At 42.3% G+C, this 22,689-nt stretch overlaps 1 protein-coding gene across 1 annotated transcript in view; it reads left to right on the top strand.

Annotated features, from left to right (window-relative positions):
- Positions 1-22,322, top strand: part of LOC117826700 (xenotropic and polytropic retrovirus receptor 1 homolog) — a 38,583-nt gene extending 16,261 nt beyond the window's left edge. The window contains exons 2-8 of the mRNA XM_034702954.1: positions 8,484-8,535; positions 18,232-18,333; positions 18,428-18,651; positions 20,436-20,585; positions 21,763-21,846; positions 22,112-22,193; positions 22,297-22,322. Of these exons, the coding sequence (XP_034558845.1) occupies positions 8,484-8,535; positions 18,232-18,333; positions 18,428-18,651; positions 20,436-20,585; positions 21,763-21,846; positions 22,112-22,193; positions 22,297-22,322 (720 nt within the window). The remainder of the gene's footprint in view (positions 1-8,483; positions 8,536-18,231; positions 18,334-18,427; positions 18,652-20,435; positions 20,586-21,762; positions 21,847-22,111; positions 22,194-22,296) is intronic.
- The last annotated feature ends 367 nt before the right edge of the window (positions 22,323-22,689 follow it).

The raw sequence follows: 22,689 nt of genomic DNA on the forward strand, positions 1-22,689 counted from the left end.
TACTATTTCGTTTTTTAATCTTCAATTAATGTGAATAATATTTGCTTCAATCACTGAATGAAGCCTGCCTATATTAGGGACAAGAGTCAGGACCTTTAATTGTTCGCACAAGTCTTGTTCAGCACTCACTCAGCGCATTGCGCACAGACAGAGGGGAGGGGGGCGAGCGAGCGAAAAGTCTCCGGTCTTAAAAGTGTTACGGTATAGACCATTAGGTCATTTACTTGTTTTGTAATGTGTAGGTATGTTTTAGGCATGTTATATCTTAAATAAAAACACATATACAAGTAGTTATCTTTTTGTATTAGTTTGTCCACCTGTGATTGACATAATGCGCAAATATAGATATTCGAATGGTTCGAACCTATGGTTTTTTTTAGAGCGAATATTCAAACGTCATGTTGAAGCAATTTTGACAGCCCTAGTCACCAGAGAAAAATACGAGTCCGAGTCCGAGTCGAGTCCTCATGACTTGAGTCCGAGTCCAAGTCGAGTCCTCACCGATAATATTATATATCACAAGGAGGGCCCCGAGGTATCCTTTGGAGGGTGCTCCGGGAATATGGGGTGGATGGCTTGTTGCTACGGGCCATTCAGTCCCTGTATTGTCGGAGCCAGAGTCTGGTTCGCATTGCCGGCAGTAAGTCGAATTCGTTCCCGGTGGGGGTTGGACTCCGCCAGGGCTGCCCTTTGTCACCGGTTCTGTTCATAACTTTTATGGACAGAATTTCTAGGCGCAGCCAAGTGGCGGAGGGTTTCCGGTTCGGTGGCCTTGGGATTCCGTCTCTGCTCTTTGCAGATGATGTCGTCCTATTGGCTCCATCGAGCGGTGACCTCCAGCTCGCGCTGGGACGGTTTGCAGCTGAGTGTGAAGCAGCGGGGATGGGGATCAGCACCTCCAAGTCCGAGGCCATGGTGCTCAGTCGGAAAAGGGTGGCCTGCCCTCTCCGGGTCGGAGGGGAGTCTTTGCCCCAGGCGGAGGAGTTCAAGTATCTCGGGGTCTTGTTCACGAGTGAGGGGAAAAGGGAGCGGGAGATTGACAGACGGATCGGGGCGGCGTCTGCAGTGATGCGGGCGCTGTACCGGTCTGTCGTGGTGAAGAGAGAGCTGAGCCAGAAGGCAAAGCTCTCAATTTACCGGTCAATCTACGTTCCGACCCTCACCTATGGTCACGAGCTGTGGGTAGTGACCGAAAGAACGAGATCGCGAATACAAGCGGCCGAAATGAGCTTTCTCCGCAGGGTGGCTGGGCTCAGCCTTAGAGATAGGGTCAGGAGCTCAGACATCCGGGAGAGGCTCAAAGTAGAGCCGCTGCTCCTCCGGATCGAGAGGAGCCAGATGAGGTGGTTCGGGCATCTGGTTAGGATGCCTCCCGGGCGTCTCCCTGGGGAGGTGTTTCGGGCATGTCCGACTGGGAGGAGGCCACGGGGAAGGCCCAGGACACGCTGGCGAGACTATGTCTCTCAGCTGGCCTGGGAGCGCCTCGGTATCCTCCCAGAAGAGCTGGTGGAAGTGGCCGGGGAGAGGAGTGTCTGGGCTTCCCTGCTGAGACTGCTGCCCCCGCGACCCGGACCCGGATAAGCGGAAGAAGATGGATGGATGGATGGACAAGGAGGGCAGCCGCTTGAATCCAAACTATTGACTATTAGACTGGCTGTGTGGACCTGGTCTGGCTGTGTGGACCTGGTCTAGCTGTGTGGGACCTTTTGGATGTGTAGGAAACACATTTATTTAATTAACATTAGTGTTGGAGCTATTTCCATCATTTTATGCCATAAATATAAATTATTCTAATATATCATTTTACTTTATGTCATTTATATGTTGTTGTTTGGATTAAGGGAAATGTCATGTGCATTATCATTATTTTATTTTAGTAACATTTTGATAGTTTGATTGTTTTCACCTGGATGGGGAGGTAAGATAGGAGGGGCGGACACAGGGAGAGGTGAATGTTGTTGGGGTTTTTTTTTACCAGAAGACGTTAGAACACGAGGACGCTACAGACTGTTTAATGAGAATCTATCTTGTTTAATAAGACTTCAGAGAATCTGAAGTTTTTACTGGACATTTGAAATGTGTCTGATCCTGTACGATCCGCTCTCCCCCAGCGCTGTGGCCGGTTTATCATCCGGGTCCTTTTGCAGTCAATGCTCGAGTCCGAGTCATCAGTGCTCGAGTCCAAGTCAAGTCACGAGTCATCAGTGCTCGAGTCCAAGTCATCAGTGCTCGAGTCCAAGTCAAGTCACGAGTCATCAGTGCTCGAGTCCGAGTCATCAGCGCTCGAGTCCAAGTCAAGTCACGAGTCATCAGTGCTCGAGTCCAAGTCATCAGTGCTCGAGTCCAAGTCAAGTCACAAGTCATCAGTGCTCGAGTCAAAGTCATCAGCGCTCGAGTCCAAGTCAAGTCACGAGTCATCAGTGCTCGAGTCCAAGTCATCAGTGCTCGAGTCCAAGTCAAGTCACGAGTCATCAGTGCTCGAGTCCAAGTCAAGTCACGAGTCATCAGTGCTCGAGTCCAAGTCATCAGCGCTCGAGTCCAAGTCAAGTCACGAGTCATCAGTGCTCGAGTCCAAGTCAAGTCACGAGTCATCAATGCTCGAGTCCAAGTCAAGTCACGAGTCATCAGCGCTCGAGTCCAAGTCAAGTCACGAGTCATCAGCGCTCGAGTCCAAGTCAAGTCACGAGTCATCAGTGCTCGAGTCCAAGTCATCAGCGCTCGAGTCCAAGTCAAGTCACGAGTCATCAGTGCTCGAGTCCAAGTCAAGTCACGAGTCATCAATGCTCGAGTCCGAGTCATCAGTGCTCGAGTCCAAGTCAAGTCACGAGTCATCAGTGCTCGAGTCCAAGTCAAGTCACGAGTCATCAGTGCTCGAGTCCAAGTCATCAGTGCTCGAGTCCAAGTCAAGTCACGAGTCATCAATGCTCGAGTCCAAGTCAAGTCACGAGTCATCAGTGCTCGAGTCCAAGTCATCAGTGCTCGAGTCCAAGTCAAGTCACGAGTCATCAGTGCTCGAGTCCAAGTCAAGTCACGAGTCATCAGTGCTCGAGTCCAAGTCATCAGTGCTCGAGTCCAAGTCAAGTCACGAGTCATCAATGCTCGAGTCCAAGTCAAGTCACGAGTCATCAGTGCTCGAGTCCAAGTCATCAGTGCTCGAGTCCAAGTCAAGTCACGAGTCATCAATGCTCGAGTCCAAGTCAAGTCACGAGTCATCAGTGCTCGAGTCCAAGTCATCAGTGCTCGAGTCCAAGTCAAGTCACGAGTCATCAGTGCTCGAGTCCAAGTCAAGTCACGAGTCATCAGTGCTCGAGTCCAAGTCAAGTCACGAGTCATCAGTGCTCGAGTCCAAGTCAAGTCACGAGTCATCAGTGCTCGAGTCCAAGTCATCAGTGCTCGAGTCCAAGTCAAGTCACGAGTCATCAATGCTCGAGTCCGAGTCATCAGTGCTCGAGTCCAAGTCAAGTCACGAGTCATCAGTGCTCGAGTCCAAGTCAAGTCACGAGTCATCAGTGCTCGAGTCCAAGTCAAGTCACGAGTCCTGCAAAACGTGACTCGGCTCGTACTCGAGTCCGAGTCCTGGACTCGAGTCCGAGTCCTGGACTCGGGTACTACAACACTGCTGATAAGGTTAAAAAAAAACCACATCCCCATTCAACATTTGTGGCCATTTTTGTCATTCAGATCTATTTAGTTCAATTTATGCACTGATCTTCTGATTATTATTATTATTATTTATTTCAGTGAGGCAGCTTCCAGAGTCCTTTGCTGGCTCTTTTGTTTTTTTCTTAGCTAATTATATATTTTTTGAGAAAAGAGAAACCTGAGATGAGAGTTGCCCATCATTGTTACTTGGTTGCACTAATAAAGTGAAGTGCTTTACATCTGTGGTTGCAATGCTCTGTAATTAATTTGCCATCATTTTTAAGCATGTAAGAGATGATTTCATGGATAGCCATAGACTGCACGTCTTTCAATGCAGACTTCCACTGAGAGGAACATATTAGACTATTTAGGAACTAAATTTGGAACTCAATTTAGACTGTCATACCAGCTTGATCATCACTGAAAATCAGGTTCAGGTTACTTTATTTGTACCCGTAGGTAAACTTGTTTTGCAGCCAGTGAGATGTTAACAATCTACTTAATGTGCAAAACATACAAAAAATATCCTAAAAACTAATCTAACACTAAAAATGGTAAAATGAAAAGACATGATAAAACTGTCCTGGAAAATGATCTCTGGAAAAGAGTGGGAACCCTGGTGTTAGCTTGGTCTCTACCTGCAGCAGGTGTGCTTTATGAACCAGCTCTCCTCACCTCCATGCATCTGTCTCATCTTCATTGAGGATTTTTTACCCCCCGGTGTTTGTTAGTGACAAAGACACAACCGGGGGAAGCTCCGTGTCTACAACTTGATTTGTACCAAACACTTTTTGTAAGTTTTGATTAACTCCTTGTCATCAAAGATTTCAGAGTGCCGTGAACTGACTGACTGTCTGTGCAGTGCGTCTGTCACTGCAGGTGCATTCAAGGACCGTTGTAAATGTGCAATTCAGCCCTTTCATGGCATTTATCTGTGAGTCAAGAGAATCAAAATACAGTCACAGTGGTCACAGAGAGAATGTTTTTCTTTGACTTTTTAGTAGGGAAAGGCTGAATTATTTAACTTCAGATATTACACAAGCAAAAGTGTTAAAGGAGTGTTGATGATTTGAACACTTGGTATAACCTTGAAACTGATATCTGATCCACTACATGAATTATTTAAAGACTGACATGTTTTGAGTTTCAGTCGACTAAAACTAGACTAAAACTATAAAGGGATGAAAAGACTCAAATGTGACTAAAACTATCAGGCAGTTTAGTCTAAAGACTAAGACTGAAAGTGCAATTCTTCTCCTGAGCTTCTGGAAAAGTTTGCATATTTTCAGTCACTGAAACACAGAGTCACTGATGAGAATGACCAGACATTGAACTGACTCTCGAGACCAGAGATCCTAAAATATGAAGAGATCTCCCTCGCTCAGAGTCTCTGTGTTCTCAAACAGACATCCCACTCTGCAGGCTGTGTGTCATTTCTCACTCACTGAAGTCTTTGAATGTTCGGTTGAAGCAGTTTTTAAGAAGCTGTGTGACTGGTTAAACACTTTCCCCTCATGTCTGACTGTCGAACTCTTTCTGTCTCCTTTTTACTTTTTTTAATCATCCTGGTTTGGACACCATCACCAGGGTCATTTTATGGATTTTGCGACACTGTAATTACTGGTTTTAACACACCTTTTGGTTTCTGTGCACATATGAGGGAGATTGATTCACCCTAACACCAAAGCAGCGCAGCCACAATAATATAGACCTTACCCGTAGAGCTGGGCGATATTGACAAAGATGTTCTCACGATAAAATATTCCCCATCAGTCGATATCAATAATTATCAGGATAATTATCAAATCATTATTTCATTTAAATGTAAAGTCAGATTTTTGAAAGTGAAAGTTGAAGACAGTTTGTTAGTTTCTGGATTTAATTTTCTGATGATCTTCTTGAAACCATCATTTCTGACGGTGCTAACAGGAAGCAAGTCTTTTGTGTACGATGAGATTTTTGTGAAGTTTTAGTTTTGTAGATTCTTATTTTTCTCAGGTTGTCGTTATTAGCATCATTTGATTTCCAACAAAGATATATCAGATTGCTTTCTGTGTTTCAGATTATAGAGTATTGTTTTGAGTTGTGCTCTCCCCTTTAAGATTACTAAGATAAGATAAGATAAGAGAGTCCTTTACTCGTCCCACAACAGGGAAATTCAAGTGTCACAGTAACAAAGTAGACAGTGCAAAAAAAAAAAAAAGAAAGCAGCCTATAGAGCCTAATAAAGAACAATTATTAAAAAGTTATTAGCAATTCAAATTCAAATTAGAATTAAAGAGGTAAAAAATAAGCATAACTTATAACATATATATATATATGTAAATATATATTTATTTATATATATATTTTTATTTATATGCATTGTTCTATAATTAATTTGCCATCATTTTTAAGCATGTAAGAGATGATTTCATGGATAGCCATAGACTGCACGTCTTTCAATGCAGACTTCCACTGAGAGGAACATATTAGACTATTTAGGAACTAAATTAGGAACTCAATTTAGACTGTCATACCAGCTTGATCATCACTGAAAATCAGGTTCAGGTTACTTTATTTGTACCCGTAGGTAAACTTGTTTTGCAGCCAGTGAGATGTTAACAATCTACTTAATGTGCAAAACATACAAAAAATATCCTAAAAACTAATCTAACACTAAAAATGGTAAAATGAATAGACATGATAAAACTGTCCTGGAAAATGATCTCTTGAAAAGAGTGGGAACCCTGGTGTTAGCTTGGTCTCTACCTGCAGCAGGTGTGCTTTATGAACTAGCTCTCCTCACCTCCATGCATCTGTCTCATCTTCAATTCAAATTCAAATTAGAATTAAAGAGGTAAAAAATAAGCATAACTTATAACATATATATATATATATGTAAATATATATTTATTTATATATATATTTTTATTTATATATATTTATATATATATTAGGGATGACCACAATTAATCGATTATCGATTAATTGATTGTTAAGAAATTACTCGAACATGCATTTTTGTTATCAATTTTCCGTCACGTGGAACAAACATCATGTGGTCTCATATTACACTCATCTATCAGGGAGGTGTTTTAAGTTTAAAGCATGTTTGGATGTGAATCAGCTGTTAAAGGTGTTGCGCACAGCGGAGACGCTCAGCTGGCGGCTGCGGCTGCGCGTCAGGTCTCCACGTGCGCTTTTTAAAAGAGGATCAATACAAAACTGCTGCCAACAACAACACGGACACAAAGGTTGACAGCTTTAAACAGAACATTTCCCAACTTTGGATACGAAGGCAACAGACAGGTGGGGAATTCTGGTACGCTACGTTTACAGAGCAGCAACATCAGAGCCGTCTGAGCTTTTCTCCAGCGGGACTGATTATGACCCGGTTGCGCTCCCAGCTGACACCTGACCGAATACCCATGTTGATTTTTCTCAATAAGAACGAGTAGACAGAAAACTGGACACGATAATTGATCGTTAACATTTCCAAAAATCGATCACGGGAAATACTTAAAATGTACATCCCTAATATAAATATTTATATATATATATATATATATATATATGTGTTAGTGTTGTTATGGTCTCCTGGAGAGTTGCAGGTAGATTGATGTTGTTTCCCACAGTGTGTTGAACACATTACTGTTATTCAGTGTTCAGTTGTACCACGGTCGAGTGGACACAACCTGAGAAAAATAAGACTACAAAACTAAAACTTCACAAATCTCATTTTACATTATCAATCAATCAATCAATCAATCTTTATTTGTATAGCGCCAAATCACAACAAACGTTATCTCAAGACGCTTTTACAAACATAGGAGGTCTAGACCACACTATGTCAAATTATGAACAGAGACCCAACACCAAGACAGGGTAAGACTCAGTCTGACCCCACCTTAATCCATCATGAGCATTGCACATCGCAGTATTTAGCTAGTTACAGTGGTGAGGAAAAACTTCCTTTAACAGGCAGAAACCTCGAGCAGGACCAGACTCATGTTAGACAGCCATCATGCCTCGACTGAGTTGGGTCTGGAAAGACAGATAGAGGGGAGTAAGAGAGAGAGGTGATAGTGATGAGACGAGTCGTAGAAGCTGTTGCCGCTGGAGTCCAGCATGTCCGTATCAGCTGGAGTCCAGATCGTCCACAGCAGGAGGACGTCAACGGCAGCTCAGAGGAATCTACGAGACAAGGGAGCTCAGGGACTCCAGAAAGGTCTATGGTTAGTAACTTTAATGGGACAGGCAGAGTTAAAGTAAGTGATGAAGGGGTTGGGGGGAAGAAGGTGAGCTAGGATCCCAGTGTGTCAGTGTGCCAGTTCCCCCGGCAGTCTAGGCCTATAGCAGCATGACAAAAGCTGGTCCAAGCCTGATCCAGCTTAACTATAAGCTTTATCAAAAAGGAAAGTTTTTGAAGACCTGCTTCCTGTTAGCACCGTCAGAAATGATGGATTTAAGAAGATTATCAGAAAACTAAATCCAGATACAAACTAACAAACCGTCTTCAACTTTCACTCAGGAGCAAAAATCTGACTTTACATTTAAATGAAAGAATGATTTGATATTTATAATTAGAATTATCGATATCGACTGATACGAAACATTTTATCACCTCCTTCTCAGGTCCAAGCATCAGTGTTTGTTTACAATGAAAATGAGATGTGGCGCAGCAATCAAGCAAACTTGTGTTCTCTCCTCTCCAAGTTTGATGACAGCAAATAACAGCATCTTGGTGTGCTCATTATTTCTCATGATTCCTGTCGAGACCATTCAGAAGAGTTACCATTTTTATAGAGCTGTGTGACGTTAAATAATAATTGATCTTCTCTGTTTCCTCGTGTCTGCAGGCTTTCAAAGAGATGCTGTATGCTGCTCAGGACCAGGCCCCATCTATTGAAGGTATTTTTACACACGCACACACACAAAAATACAGAGACACACACACACACACACACACACACACACACACACACACACACACACACAAGGGCCACTTCAGAGTTAGTACCTAATATGTGGAGTGTGTTCCTGCAAATTGATCTTTTTTCCTGCTCCTTTAAAAGAAACTCCTGAAGCTTTAAAATGTGGCGTGCAGCGAGTCAGTGTCGTAAATGACAAAGTGAGTTCATCAACAATGACCCGGTGATGTCATGCTGCATGTTTTTAGGCCGTGTGTTGACATCATTTCCCAGAGTTGAACTGCTGAGAGGAGCGCGTCCTAAACGGTTATCCGGAAGTGACAGGTAAACAAAACATAGCTGAAGAGACGACCGAGGAGTGAGACATCTCGCGTCGTACCCTCTCTGCTGAGCGTGCCGAACAGTGACTGGAAAGTGACGCATGAAGAAATCGCAGCGACATGGTGACGGCCGATGCAACACCTTCACCAGCAGTGTTCACTGGAAAGAAAAGAGTCACCTGAGACGTGTAAACCAGGGCTTGTTTATCAGAGGAGCACGTGAGGAGTGTGTGAGGAGTGTGTGATCGTTACAGAGAACTAAAACATCTCTTCTGACTTCAGCAGTCCAGAGTCTTCTGTTCTTCAGTTCTTCACCTCCAGTTTCTCAATCACGCTCTCAGAGGCGTTACCTCATCCTGCATCTTTGCTTAATTATGTGTCTTTGTAAAAGTTGACTTACAACAGCCTCAGTATAACCTAAATTAGAGGCTCTGAAGAGTCTTAAAACGTCTTAGACCCGTTTTTAGAGGCTTTATTTTTAATCATGTAATCACTAGTCTCTAAGAGCCGGCACTGCTCGTTGTTTCAGCAATATTAGAAGTTGACTGTTTGTCTGTTTGGTGTTCATGCTTCATATCATTCTGAAAAATAAGCATCTTTTACTCAAAGTGCTTTTTGTCAGAGACGTGATGAAACTGAACTTATTATGTGTCATCAAACACTTTCAGACACAACATGTGTTCACTTGAGCATCTTTCTAAACACAGAAGAAGAAGAAGAAGAAGCTGACCTAACATGATCAAGAATCAAGCAAACCTGTGTTTAGTCTGCAGAGCTGCTGCAGGTCAGAGAAGAGACAGAAACCAATCAATCAATCAAGATTTATTTATACAGCACCGTTAATACAACTCTAATGCAATTCAAAGAGCTTTACAGCGATTGAAAACTAGAAGCAGAAATAAAATATGGCATCTTTAAAATAGAGACTAATAGGGTGACCCCTCAGCTGGCCTTTAAAGGTGACATATCATGCAAAATTGACTTTTTAATGGTTCTTTACCCGAAATATGTGTCCCTGTCTACAAACCCCCCGAGAATGAAAAGAATCCATTCTGCCCCTGTTCTGATTTCTCCACCTTTCTGTAAATGTGTGTGAAACGAGCCGTTTCAGACTTCAGTGTTTTTGTTACGTAACAACAATATCCGGTCTGTCACGGAGTCAGAGCTCGGAGCTTGTTCAGCCCATAGACTGTATAAAATAATACTGAATCCCCTCCTCCGTTTTTCATTCCCTGCACACATGTGTGCTAACAAGGAGCTTAGGAGGGAGGCATGCTAGTTGTAGGCTGTCTTAATAAACACAAAGGTCGGTTTGACTCCCCACGTCTGCAGATTTGAAGATCTAGTGGATGATTTTTATTTATCATGGATAAGTGCTAGCGCTAGTTAGCATAGCCACATAGCTACATGTTCGTAGCTGTGTACCAAGACACACGTCTACATACTGATAAATAAAACAACAAGAAACACTAAATCTGTGACCAATCCTTCAGAAAGGTCCTGCTACAGGCGCCTCTCCGTCAGGATCAGATTCTGGATCAGATTCAGAGGGTTGAAGTAACGTGATCTCTGAGCAGCCGTGTATATTCAGCCAACATGTAAACATTAGATCAACGTGCTGGAGAGCCGAGGCACATCCACTTCCTGAGGGGGCGTGGTCAGAGGGAAAACAGAGTGTTCTGAGGAGGACTGAAGAAGAGGGTTTTTCAGGCAGACCAAAATCTGTTTTTTTGAGCACAAACTTTAAAGACATGTTTTGGGGACCTCTTAGACCAATATATATTGATGAAAAAAGCGTGATATGTCCCCTTTAAATCTGTCTACGTTCATGGCAGCTCAAAATGTCAGGAAATAAAACTTCAGTTGATCCTAAAAACTAGTGATGAAGATGAGGAGCAGCTTCATGAAGAGGACTGTGAGATCAAGGATTACCGGACCACACAAAAACTGTACGGGGCCAAAAGAACGAGGAGGGATACCCAAAGCTGTCCGAAGCCTCAAAAACAATCCACAGCATCCCATCCACCTCCACACCATCAGAGAGGATATTCTCAAAGACAGGATTTACAGTCAACAAAGCAAGGAGCGCACTTCTGCCCGTACACACGATGGTTTTCCTCACGTACAATTTGAAAAGACTCAAGCGGACAAAGACGCGATGAAAGACTGTTTTAAAAGGTTCTGTTAAGAGATTTAAAAACCCTTTAGCTGGTTCAGGTTTGAGTTTGAACATTATACAAATGTTTAGCCTTAAGTTGGACAAACTACTCTCTGCAGTGCTGCTCTCTGCTGTGTGAACACTGTTTAAATATCTCCTGATTCCTTACTCTATAGTGGAGCGTTGTTCCATGTTTAACTGATGGTGGCCTTATTTGAGTTTTCTCTCCTTCATCACCTCGTTGTTTTTGCAATATAGATTTAAAAAATCTAAGTTTTATACTTATAATATTCTGTTGTCCCTTTTACTTTAAGCTATGAGTCTCTTAATTGTAAAGGGTTGTGTGTAATATTGTCATGCGGTCACCATCATGCAGACTTTGGGTCAATAAGGAAAAACAACAAACATCCCACTATTCATCCACTACGGGCAAAATCTGATGAATCAGATTCGACTAAGCAAATCCTTAGTCGGGCTCACCCCTAGAGACTAATGCACACCAACAACAATAGAATGTGTCATTAAAATAAGTTAAAGTATCAAATTAATATTAAGATTATAAATAGTCGGGGTGCTGGTGGCCTAGCGGTCTAGGCGCCCCACATACAGAGGCTACAGTCCTTAGTTGCAGGGGTCGCCGGTTTGATTCCCGGCCGGTTGACCATTTCCTGCATGTCCTCCCCCACTCTCTGCTTCCCACATTTCCTGTCTCTCTTCAGCTGTCCTATCAAATAAAGATAAAAAAGGCCAAAAATATAACTAAAAAAAGAAGAATATAAATAGCTAAAATAGATACATTTTAAAAGGGTAAGGATAAGAGTTGAAAATAAAATGAAGGCTAAAAATGTCAAAAAAACTGAGTAGCTAAATAAAGATAAATAAGAATAAATAAGAGTAAAAATTAATAAAACAACCTTAAAATCAATATAATAGTAAAAGTAAGTAATACAATTGTTAAACCCTACCCTCAGGGGTGTCCAAACTATTTTCAAAGAGGGCCACATTTAATTTTGTTACACGTAAACATCTGCTAACTCCTGCTTCTTTTACATTAGTGCCAATGTATGACAAACATCATGTCGAGATGTTTTTTATGCCAGGATCACAGTCAAGATTTTTATCACAGATCTTTTCATGTTGTTTTTAAGACTGTATCCAGTGAACAACATTTTTAGCTCCACATATTTTTTCTCCTGCATTCTGAACGATTTTAGCACCAGGTTTCACCTCCTCTGCACCATCCCATCGTTTTGATCAAGTCTTGAGTCTGCTGAGCTCTGTGTCCATAAAACACACTTTCACATCATGATAAATATATTCATTTAAGCTTTACGTAAAGAGGTATATTTAATGAAGTATATTGAGTTAAAAGTGAACGCAGAGTCGACACAGTGTCAGACTAACGACTCTGCTTTGAGCAGGTAGGACAAACTTCCTTTAACAGGCAGAAACCTCCAGCAGGACCAGACTCATGTCAGACACACATCTGCTGAGACCTACAGTGTTGGAGAGAGGGATAGAGGGAGATGAAGAGAGAGAGAGAGATGATAGTGGTGAGACTGATAGTAGTAGCTGTAGCAGCTGGAGTCTGGCACGTCCACAGCAGCAGGCCGTCTAATGAGTAATAGATTATTGATCGTTAACATTTCCAAAGATCGATTGTGGTGAATCTTTACAATCTGCATCCCTCGTTTGATGACATGTTCTGTGCTTGCTCAATAGAAGTCATCAGACTCTCTGACCCGTGTTATATTCGAACAATCCTTTAAATGGCTGCAGAACTGGAGCATCACATGTAATAGTGCCTTTACAGCGATGCCATGTAAACATCTGGCTTAACAGAGTTTCCCACAGTGACATCCTCCAGTCCCAAGCACACACTCAAGAAGACAAAAGCCCCAGCCTTTAAAACTCCTCACCTGTTGGCTTATTTTCACAGAGCAGGGAGAGACATTGTGTTGCAAACTGCGTTCTAAATCCTGACTGAGACACATTTCAAAAACATATCTCACCTGTCCTAATCCTAATCCCAATCAACTCATCTTTGATTTAGATAGCACCTTTCATACAGACAAGCATGCAGCCCAGAGTGCTTCACAAAACAACAGAGATGGGTAAAAGAATAAAAAAGACATGATCATAAAAAATGGCTGTTTGATTGTCAGGTCAAACTCTTAGTGATGTCCAGAGTTTTTATTTACCAGACCTTTATATTCCTTAAAGTTTGGCACCAAAGTCTGCTTGCATCATGACCTGGAGCGATCAGACTCTGGAGCTCAAACGCCAGCGTCCCTCTGATCTGCAGAAATCTTTCAGACTAACGCTGAAGAATGAGGAAAGCATGATGCAGCCGAACAAACACACCTAAAAAACATCAATCGTGAAATGAAAAGTATAGACTGTTACAGAGAGACAGACATGTCATAATGCTCATAATGATAATCATCATGATGAAGTGAGCTGTGCACAATGAGGAAAGAGAAGAATGAGTCCAAAACGGGATCGGCAGATGACTGAAGTCTGAGCGTGGAGGAGGCTGTTTGTGTGTTTGTGCTCTGATGGGGGAGACAGGGAGGGAGGGAGGGAGGCAGGGAGGGGAGGCAGGGAGCGGCCAGGGACCTCCAATTGACTTAATTTGGTGTCTTGTTTAAAAGCAGCCAGTCTGAAACACGGTGAATCATGGAGTCTGTCCAGTCTGGCTCCAAACCACCTGCCCTGCCTGTTGTTTTGCTGTTATTGACGTGACTGCGGGGTAAGGTTTGTGGTTGGACACACGGGTTCTGCATGTCCACTGTTTAATTACGTTTAGCTCAATCTGTCTGAGCGTGAGATCTTCAGCGTTTGAGGTCAGAGATGGAAGGAATTACAGGACTCTGAACTAAAATAAAACATCTGTCTCATTGGGAGGAGGAGGACTATGGACCTCAGGGTTCAGGACACAACCTTACCTCACATAGGGGTGGGCGGTGGACCAGTTTCAACCTTACCTCACATATCTCTTTTCGACCAACGTGAACGGGGTTGTATTTCCGGGCTGGTTCAGAGCTGGTTAAAGTCGCGAACCAACACGGCAACAGTTTGTTTTTCCGCCCACCCAAGCCTGTGGAAGACAACGGCAGCTTGTCTCCTCGGCCGACCGCTGCTTTGCCTTGGAATCCATTAGTCTCTTTTGTTGTCTCTCTGCAGGACAATGGAGGAAACACGTTTGGTTTGTGTTTTTGATCACGGCAACCCCGCCCCTCTCCCCTCACCCCTGACGTAAGCAGTTCACAGTTCGCGTATCTAGACCAGCAAAGAGTTGGAGCCGCTCTGGTTCATTCGCAGTCTTAACACGAAAAACCGGTTCTCAATTGAGCACCGGCTCCGAACCGGCCCTGAAACTGCCTCAGTCGAAAAGGGGTAACATAGGGGTGGGCGGTGAACCAGTTTTTTTTGTTTTTGAAGTTATATATTTGGCTTTTTTGCCTTTATTTGATAGCACAGTTGAAGACAGACAGGAACTGTGGGTAGCAGAGAGTGTTGGAAGACATGCAGGAAACGGTTGACCGGCCAGGAATCGAACCGGCGACCCCTGCGACGAGGACTTTAGCCCCTGCACGTGGGGTGCTTAGACGGCTAGGCCACCAGCGCCCCGGTGGATCAGTTTTAACGTCTTTATCATTAAGAGTGCAAAAAAAAAACACATACATATGAAGTCTGCCATGCTTAAATCCAATGCGTTATTTCCTCAGAGCAGGTGGTTGCAAGTTTGAAGTTGGCAAGTAACGGCACAGCAGGGATTTGCATCTTCCCTACAACAGGACTTGGGATCTTCTTCAAAGTGTGTTAAGATGGGGTAAAGAAGTGGACTGTAGCTGTCACTGAATAATCTAACTCCGGACAATCGCTGCTGATTGTAGCTCAGATAGATCTCAGAGAATTTGATGATGAACCATAGACTGTAAAAAATATGGACGTAGGATCCGTGACGTCACCCATCTGTTTCTGAAGAGCTGTTTTGAGACCAATCGGCTGCGGCAGCCATATTGCTTCTGTCGAGCCAGTGTGACGTAAAGAGGCGGGCTTTGAGCCTCCTAGCCAACAGCTGCAGTGTTCCTGCAGGCAGCTGTGCCTCTCATTGGAAGACTAGTAATCTCAATATCTTCCAAATTACCGAATTAGAAAAAAATCCACCCCCCTCACAGTGAGAGGACATCGAGAAATGAGCTATTCAGACTACACTCATCTTTTGTACCAGGCTGTAAACATGTTTATTAACGCTGCAAAGATAGTCTTTTCCCCATTCATGTGTATGTGACTTCCGGTACTTCCGGAGCCAGCCTCAAGCGGATCCTCGATGAACTGCAGCTTCTAACACTTCCGCATTGGACTCATATTTTTCAGACCGGAGGTTGCCGCTTGTGATGAACATATTTCCTTTCTGAATAATTCTTCACAATAAAAGTCCTCTCGTTATGTTATAAACACCTTTACTCTGAAACAGCCGTGTCAGGAAGTGGCATGATTAGACTAGGGATGGGCATTTCAAGCCAAAATACTATTCGATAATCATTCGCATTTATTCGGCTTTTTTAAAGATTTAAAGATTATTTTGGAACAGCCTGAGAGAAACAGGAAAGACCGAGAATCAGTCCTACATCCAGAACTGAGACAAACTGGCTCCCTTATGATATAAGAACTTTTGATCATATCGCCCACCCCTACAGTCTCATCACTTGTTCTGGACATTTTTTTAAACTACATGTTTCCTGTGAAATAGGTTCAAGTTTTCTTCCAGACTCAGTTGTGTTTTCATGAGAACAGAGTCTCTTATCACGCTGTGTGTGCGTCACCATTCAACAGTGTGTGTTTGCATTGAATGATTATCAGTGTCTAAATATTTCAGGAACACAGTTTGGTAAAGAAAGTTAATTTTTGCACCTGATAGTTCTTCCTTTTAGTTTCCTTCCTGTCACTTTAAACACACACACACACCTCTGCTCTCTTCTGGCCTCGGCCTGCTCTCTCTCTTCATCTCTCCGGATCATTATACGTTTGTTCGGTCGGCTTTCCTCACCAGCGGTATTTTTTTGTAATTTACATAAAAACTCAACTTGATAATTCTGTTTTCACAATGGTTGGTGAGCCGTTTGAGGTGGAGGCTCGTTGTTAATGACATAGTGTATTGAAACCGATGTGTTACCGAGTGACGTCGGCACCAACCAAGTCGCACTTACAAGCTTTTATTAACAACAGCTCAAGTAGGCCTACATGAAACAGGAGAGACCACAACAGGAGCATTTACAGGAGGGATGTGTCTCAACAGAGTCAGTGCAGGACGGGAGACTGTCCTCCAGAAGAAAGTCTCATTCTCATGGACTGAAGACTCTTTCCAAACAGAGCAGGTCTAGACCGTACTCTATGTTCTATTATTAACAAAGACCCAACATCAAGACCGGATCAGATCCAGCCCCATCTTACAGACAGGACTCAGTCTGATCTCATCTTAATCCACCATGAGCAGAGCACTTTGCAGCATTTAGCAAGTTACAGTGGCAAGGACAAACTTCCTTTAACAGGCAGAAACCTCCAGCAGGACCAGACTCATGTTAGAGAACACTCTCAAGTTGCTTTCACTTGGATATCCAGATTTACATTTGTTCACATTTAAATTTAAAGGCAGATTTTTGCTTCTGAGTGAAACTTGACGAAAACAGACAGTTTGTTAGCTTGTATCTTGATTTAGTTTTCTGATGAGCTTCTTAAATCCATCATTTCTGACAGTGCTAAGAGGAAGCAGGTCTTTTGTGTAAGAGGAGATTTTTATGAAGCTGCTGAGACCGTGTTGGAGAGAGGGATAGAGGGAGATGAAGAGAGAGAGAGAGATGATAGTGGGGAGACGGATAGTAGTAGTTGTAGCAGCTGGAGTCTGGAACGCCCACAGCAGCAGAGATCCAGAGGAACCTACGAGACAAGGGAGCTCAGGGACTCCAGAAAGGTCTAAGAAAAGAGAAAAGAGAGGGAGACCAGAAGAAAGAAAAAGAGGAGAAGAAATGGTGAAGGAAGGACAGAAGGAAAGGACAGGATAAGAAAAGGAGACATAAAGGATGAAAACACATGGAATGAAAAAAGAGAGAAAGAAAGAAAGAAAGGGAATGAAAGAAAGAAAGCCGAAAGGAGAAAGAAAGAAAGTAAGGAATGAAAGGAAAAGGGAATAAAAGAAAGAAAGAAAGCAGAAAGAAAGAAGGAGAGAAGGAAAGAAAGAAAGAAAGAAAGAAAGAAAGAAAGAAAGAAAGAAAGAAAGAAAGAAAGAAGAAAGAAAGAAAAACAGACCCAAAAAAGGAATCTACAGCAGAGATCCAGAGGAACCTACGAGACAAGGGAGCTCAGGGACTCCAGAAAGGTCTATGGTTAGTAACTTTAACGGGACAGGAAGAGTTAAAGTAAGAGACGGGCAGAGGGCTGCTCTTAAAAGTAGAGAGGGTGTCTGCCTCCCGGACCCTGACTGGTAGATAATTCCAAAGGAGAGGGAATACTGAGGGCTCTACCTCCCATACTACTTTTAGAGACTTTAGGTACGATGAACAGGCCTGCATGTTGGGAGCGTAGTGTTCTAGAGGGGTAACAGGACACTATGAGCTCTTGAACATACGAAGGTGTCTGAGCATTAAGAGCTGTGTAGGTCAGAAGAAGGTCTTCCTTTATTTCTCTCAGTCTGTCGGTCGTCAGTCAACAAGTTCAGAAAGTAAAGCCGTCATCATCATCATCATCATCCTGAGGACGTTGAGATGGTAACAAACAGATGAGCTGACTAAACACACGCTGAGAATAATGTGGAGAAAAATAATAACGTATAGAGAATCTGATGTTTCATCCGTCAACAGCTCCACTGCACCCTGTGTTTATGAGCTGACATCACTCATGAAATAACACAGCTGCTTTAAATGTTCAAACCTCAGTACACAAACTGAAGTCACCAAACAAAGGGCGAGTGATCAACAGCCCCAGAGAGTTAACACGGTGCAGGAGCAGAGTCTGAGGCCCTGCTGCGGTCTCACTGCTCCACCTGCTGGACAAAGTGGGACGCTTCCAGGCCTCTCTCTGTGAACACGGCACTCCCATCCCTCCTTCATGTCCACTGTGCTGGTTTGATCCCTGCTGTGAGGCGATCCATCTTCATGTCTGTTCACTGATTTAACCCCTCGTCTTCTTCCTGCAGTCACAGACGAGGACACAGTGAAGAGGTATTACGCCAAGTTCGAGGAGAAATTCTTCCAGACATGCGAGAAAGAACTCTCCAAGATCAACACCTTCTACTCAGGTACCCCTTCACGCTGTTCACACACAGTCACATGTTATTTAGGCGTTCTATCTTTAGACCCGTCCTCATCTCTCTCTCCTGATCGTTCTTCCAGAAAAGCTTGCCGAGGCTCAGCGGCGATTCGCCACGCTGCAGAATGAGCTGCAGTCATCGCTCGACGCCCAGAGGGAGACCTGGGCGAACGGGCGGGGCCTCCGGAGGAGAAAGACCGTGTTCGCTCTGTCTCAGCAGGAGCGCTGCAAACACAGAAACATTAAGGACCTGCAGCTGGCCTTCTCCGAGTTCTACCTCAGTCTCATACTGCTGCAGAACTATCAGGTTGCACATTCACACACATTTCTTAACAGTGGAACTATTTATTTACTCTGACCTTTTCTAGCTTTTTGTACTGACGGGGGGGAAGAAGGTCTGTTAAATATACAGAGGAGAGAACGTATATAGGGCACTGTTTGTAAAGTTGTTTACACTGAAAAAAGCAGTTAGAATTCTCCACATATAGCTCCAAAACATCACAATAATGTGTAGACTGTTAAATATAAATCTAAAAGGTAAATATAGATATAAATATTAGATATAAATCTTACTAACGTTGTACTAACGGCGCCAAATACAAATTCACACTGCTGCCTAGCAGAAGTACCAAAATAAAAGCAACATAAAGGGATACAGAAATCCCAATCCTAGTCTGTCAGAACTGACTCCTACAGCTAAATATTTAGGATCCCAGAGCAACATTTAACATTTAACATTTAGATTTACAATTTAGATTTATATTAAACATTTATATTTAAAATTAGATTTAATATTTATATTTAATATGTAGATTTATATTAAACACTTATATTAATATTTATATTTCACGTTTAGATTTATATTTAACATTTAGATTTATGTTTTACATTTATATTCAACATTTATGTATTTTTTGAACATTTATATTTATATTTAACATTTATATTTAGGTTTAACGTTTATATTTATATTTAACATTTATATTTATATTTAACATTTAGATTTACATTCAACATTAAGATTTAATATTTATATTTAACATGTAGATTTAATATTTATATTTAATATGTAGATTTATATTAAACACTTATATTAATATTTATATTTAATATTTATATTTATATTAAAAAATTATATTAATATTTATATTTCATGTTTAGATTTATATTTAACATTTTTATTTAACATTTACATTTAATATTTAGATTTAACATGTATATTTTTTTTAAACATTTAGATTTATATTTAACATTTATATTTTATATTTATATTTAACATTTAGATTTAGATTCAACATTAAGATTTAATATTTAGATTTAACATTTAGATTTAACATTTAGAATTAAGATTTAGATTTAACATTTAGATTTAAGATTTTTATTTAACATTTTTATTTAACATCTAGATTTATGTTATATTTAAAATTTATATTTAACATTTAGATTCAACATTTAGATTTTATATTTATATTTATTTTTCACATTTAGATTTAGATCAAACATTAACATTTCTATTTAATATTTAGACTTAATATTTATATTTAACATTTAGATTTAGATTTAACATTTAGATTTAACATTAAGATTTAGATTTAACATTTGGATTTAACGTTGAACATTTAGATTTAAATATTCAACTTAAAATTTCTATTTTTAAAAAATTATTATTTTAATACCCATTCATTCAAGGTACTGGTCACCTATATCCTAGCTGTCATTAATGAGACACTTCACTGTTCAGTATGTTCCTCAGTTCATGGCTCAGTCCAGAAAACTAGAAACTAACATTTCAATCTTTCATTCTGCTCATCAGTCAGAGTCTGACCGTAACTGAAACACTGGTGAGGACACATTGAAGTCAAATTCAACAACTGCATCCTTGAGTCCTGTGTTTTCTGTAACTTTATACGGTGTAATGTCCACACAGCTTCATTATATTGTAGCTGTTGTGTCAGCTGTTCTTTTCTGGTCAATTCAAAATCAATTAAAACAGATTTGGTGATGTTTAGATTTACTTGAAGCTGCACATCCAGTGTGTTTGAATTATTAAACCTCCTCTCTCTCCCTCTCTCCCTCTTTGGCTTTCTGCAGAACCTGAACTTCACCGGTTTCAGGAAGATCTTGAAGAAGCATGATAAGATTTTGGAGACATCGAGGGGGGCGGACTGGAGGGTGGCTCATGTTGAAGTGGCCCCGTTCTACACATGCAAGAAAATCACACAGCTCATCTCTGAGACAGAGGTGAACATTCAAACATGTTTTAACTTGACTCTATTTTTAGAAACCCTGTGGTCTAAAGGAGAGAAACATACACACAGCTCTGGCATTGCTTTCTTTCTTTGTGTGTGCGTGCGTGCGTGCGTGCGTGCGTGCGTGCGTGCGTGCGTGCGTGCGTGCGTGCGTGCGTGCGTGCGTGCGTGCGTGCGTGCGTGCGTGCGTGCGTGCGGGTACAATTACATAAGTTGGCATTTTCTTGTCTGCTGCTGCATCCAGTCTGTTAATGTGGTTGTGTCTCGCTGGATTCAAATCCAGTGTTACAAGAAGCAACCAGTGGAGGCAGCAGCAGACCAGCTTCCTGTGGGGTCATGACAGGCCCAGAGAACAGAGTCTAGGTGCTCTGTTTAGAAAAGGATCCTGATGCAACAAAGAGGTCTCTTAGCCTGTTAGCTGTCAAAGAAGCACAAGCTAGAGTAAATATTAAAACATTCAGTTTGACTGCAGAACAAAGAACTTTTCCTCATCTTCATCAATCAATCAATCTTTATTTATATAGCACCAAATCCCAACAAGTGTTCTCCTCAGACTCTTTCCAAACAGAGCAGGTCTAGACCGTACTCTATGTTCTATTATTAACAAAGACCCAACATCAAGACAGGATCAGATCCAGTCCCATCTTACAGACCGGACTCAGTCTGATCTCATCTTAATCCACCATGAGCAGAGCACTTTGCAGCATTTAGCAAGTTACAGTGGCAAGGACAAACTTCCTTTAACAGGCAGAAACCTCCAGCAGGACCAGACTCATGTTAGACACACATCTGCTGAGACCTACCGTGTTGGAGAGAGGGATAGAGGGAGGTGAAGAGAGAGAGAGATGATAGTGGGGAGGCGGATAGTAGTAGTTGTAACAGCTGGAGTCTGGCACGTCCACAGCAGCAGAGATCCAGAGGAACCTACGAGACAAGGGAGCTCAGGGACTCCAGAAAGGTCTACACCAAGCTGTAGCCTTACTGTTAGCATGATATTGCTGCTTCAGGCTGAGGTCATCTTATGGGGGTAATTCAGATCTTCCCAAGACCTTTCTACCTGCTCATTCAAACCCAAGATTTTAAAGATCAGGGTCCAGGCTTGAGAGCAGCAGAACTGTATTAACACTGTTGTTTAAGTCCAACCCTCCTCATGTTTCCTTCTCTTTCAGGCACTGGTCACAACAGAGCTGGAGGGAGGAGACAGACAGAGGGCCATGAAAAGACTGAGGGTACCCCCTCTGGGAGCTGCACAGGTCAGACACACGCATACACACACACACACACACGCATACACACACCAGCAGGCTGTTTCATCGTCTCAGAGCGTTGTGGCTGAAAGCAGCGTCACCTAAAGTTTCTGTCCTGCTCTGAGGAAGAGCTGCATGAGAGGACCTGGAGGATCTGAGAAGCCTTCCTGGTTCAAACACTTAAAGCATCTCTGATATCGTTTAAAAAGACATGAAGTGCTGATGTTTATGTTCTCTGTTGTTGACTGTCCCCTCGTCTGTGTCTCCTCAGCCGGCTCCTGCCTGGACCACCTTCAGAGTCGGGCTTTACTGTGGAGTGTTTCTTGTCCTGGTAGTCACTGTCGTTATAACAGGTAACACACACACACACTCACACACATGCAAACATACAGAACAATCCTCAGTCAGACTCCATCATCTTAAATAGTGCGTCTAAGAATACTGTCCCGTCTAAAGGTCTGAAACTCTTCATCATTCGCTGACTCAGGTCGTATTTCCTGGAATATGACAGGCCAACTTTTCCAGGCTGCAAATATACGGACGATGTTTCAGCAAACGTTGGTCATGACTTAGCTGCAGTGTTCGGGACTGAAAATAGACCACTGTTCCTCCATGTTCACTGAAGGCCTGGTATCAAACCACACAGAGCCCTACTTTTACATGAGTCCCCAGTACGGGTGGGACACTGTTGAGACAGAAATATGTCCTTGGCCAAAACAGGAGACACAAGTTTTCTGATGACACAAAGAATCCTTGGCTTCTTTGATAACGTATCATCCACTGAGCGATCTGCTGTTTGTGTTCCCCTCACCTCTGGATCTGCTCCTCCTCTGGTTCTGCTCCTCCTCT

The sequence above is a fragment of the Notolabrus celidotus genome, chromosome 15 (assembly GCF_009762535.1).
Source record: "Notolabrus celidotus isolate fNotCel1 chromosome 15, fNotCel1.pri, whole genome shotgun sequence".
In the NCBI taxonomy this organism is placed as follows: Eukaryota; Metazoa; Chordata; class Actinopteri; order Labriformes; family Labridae; genus Notolabrus; species Notolabrus celidotus.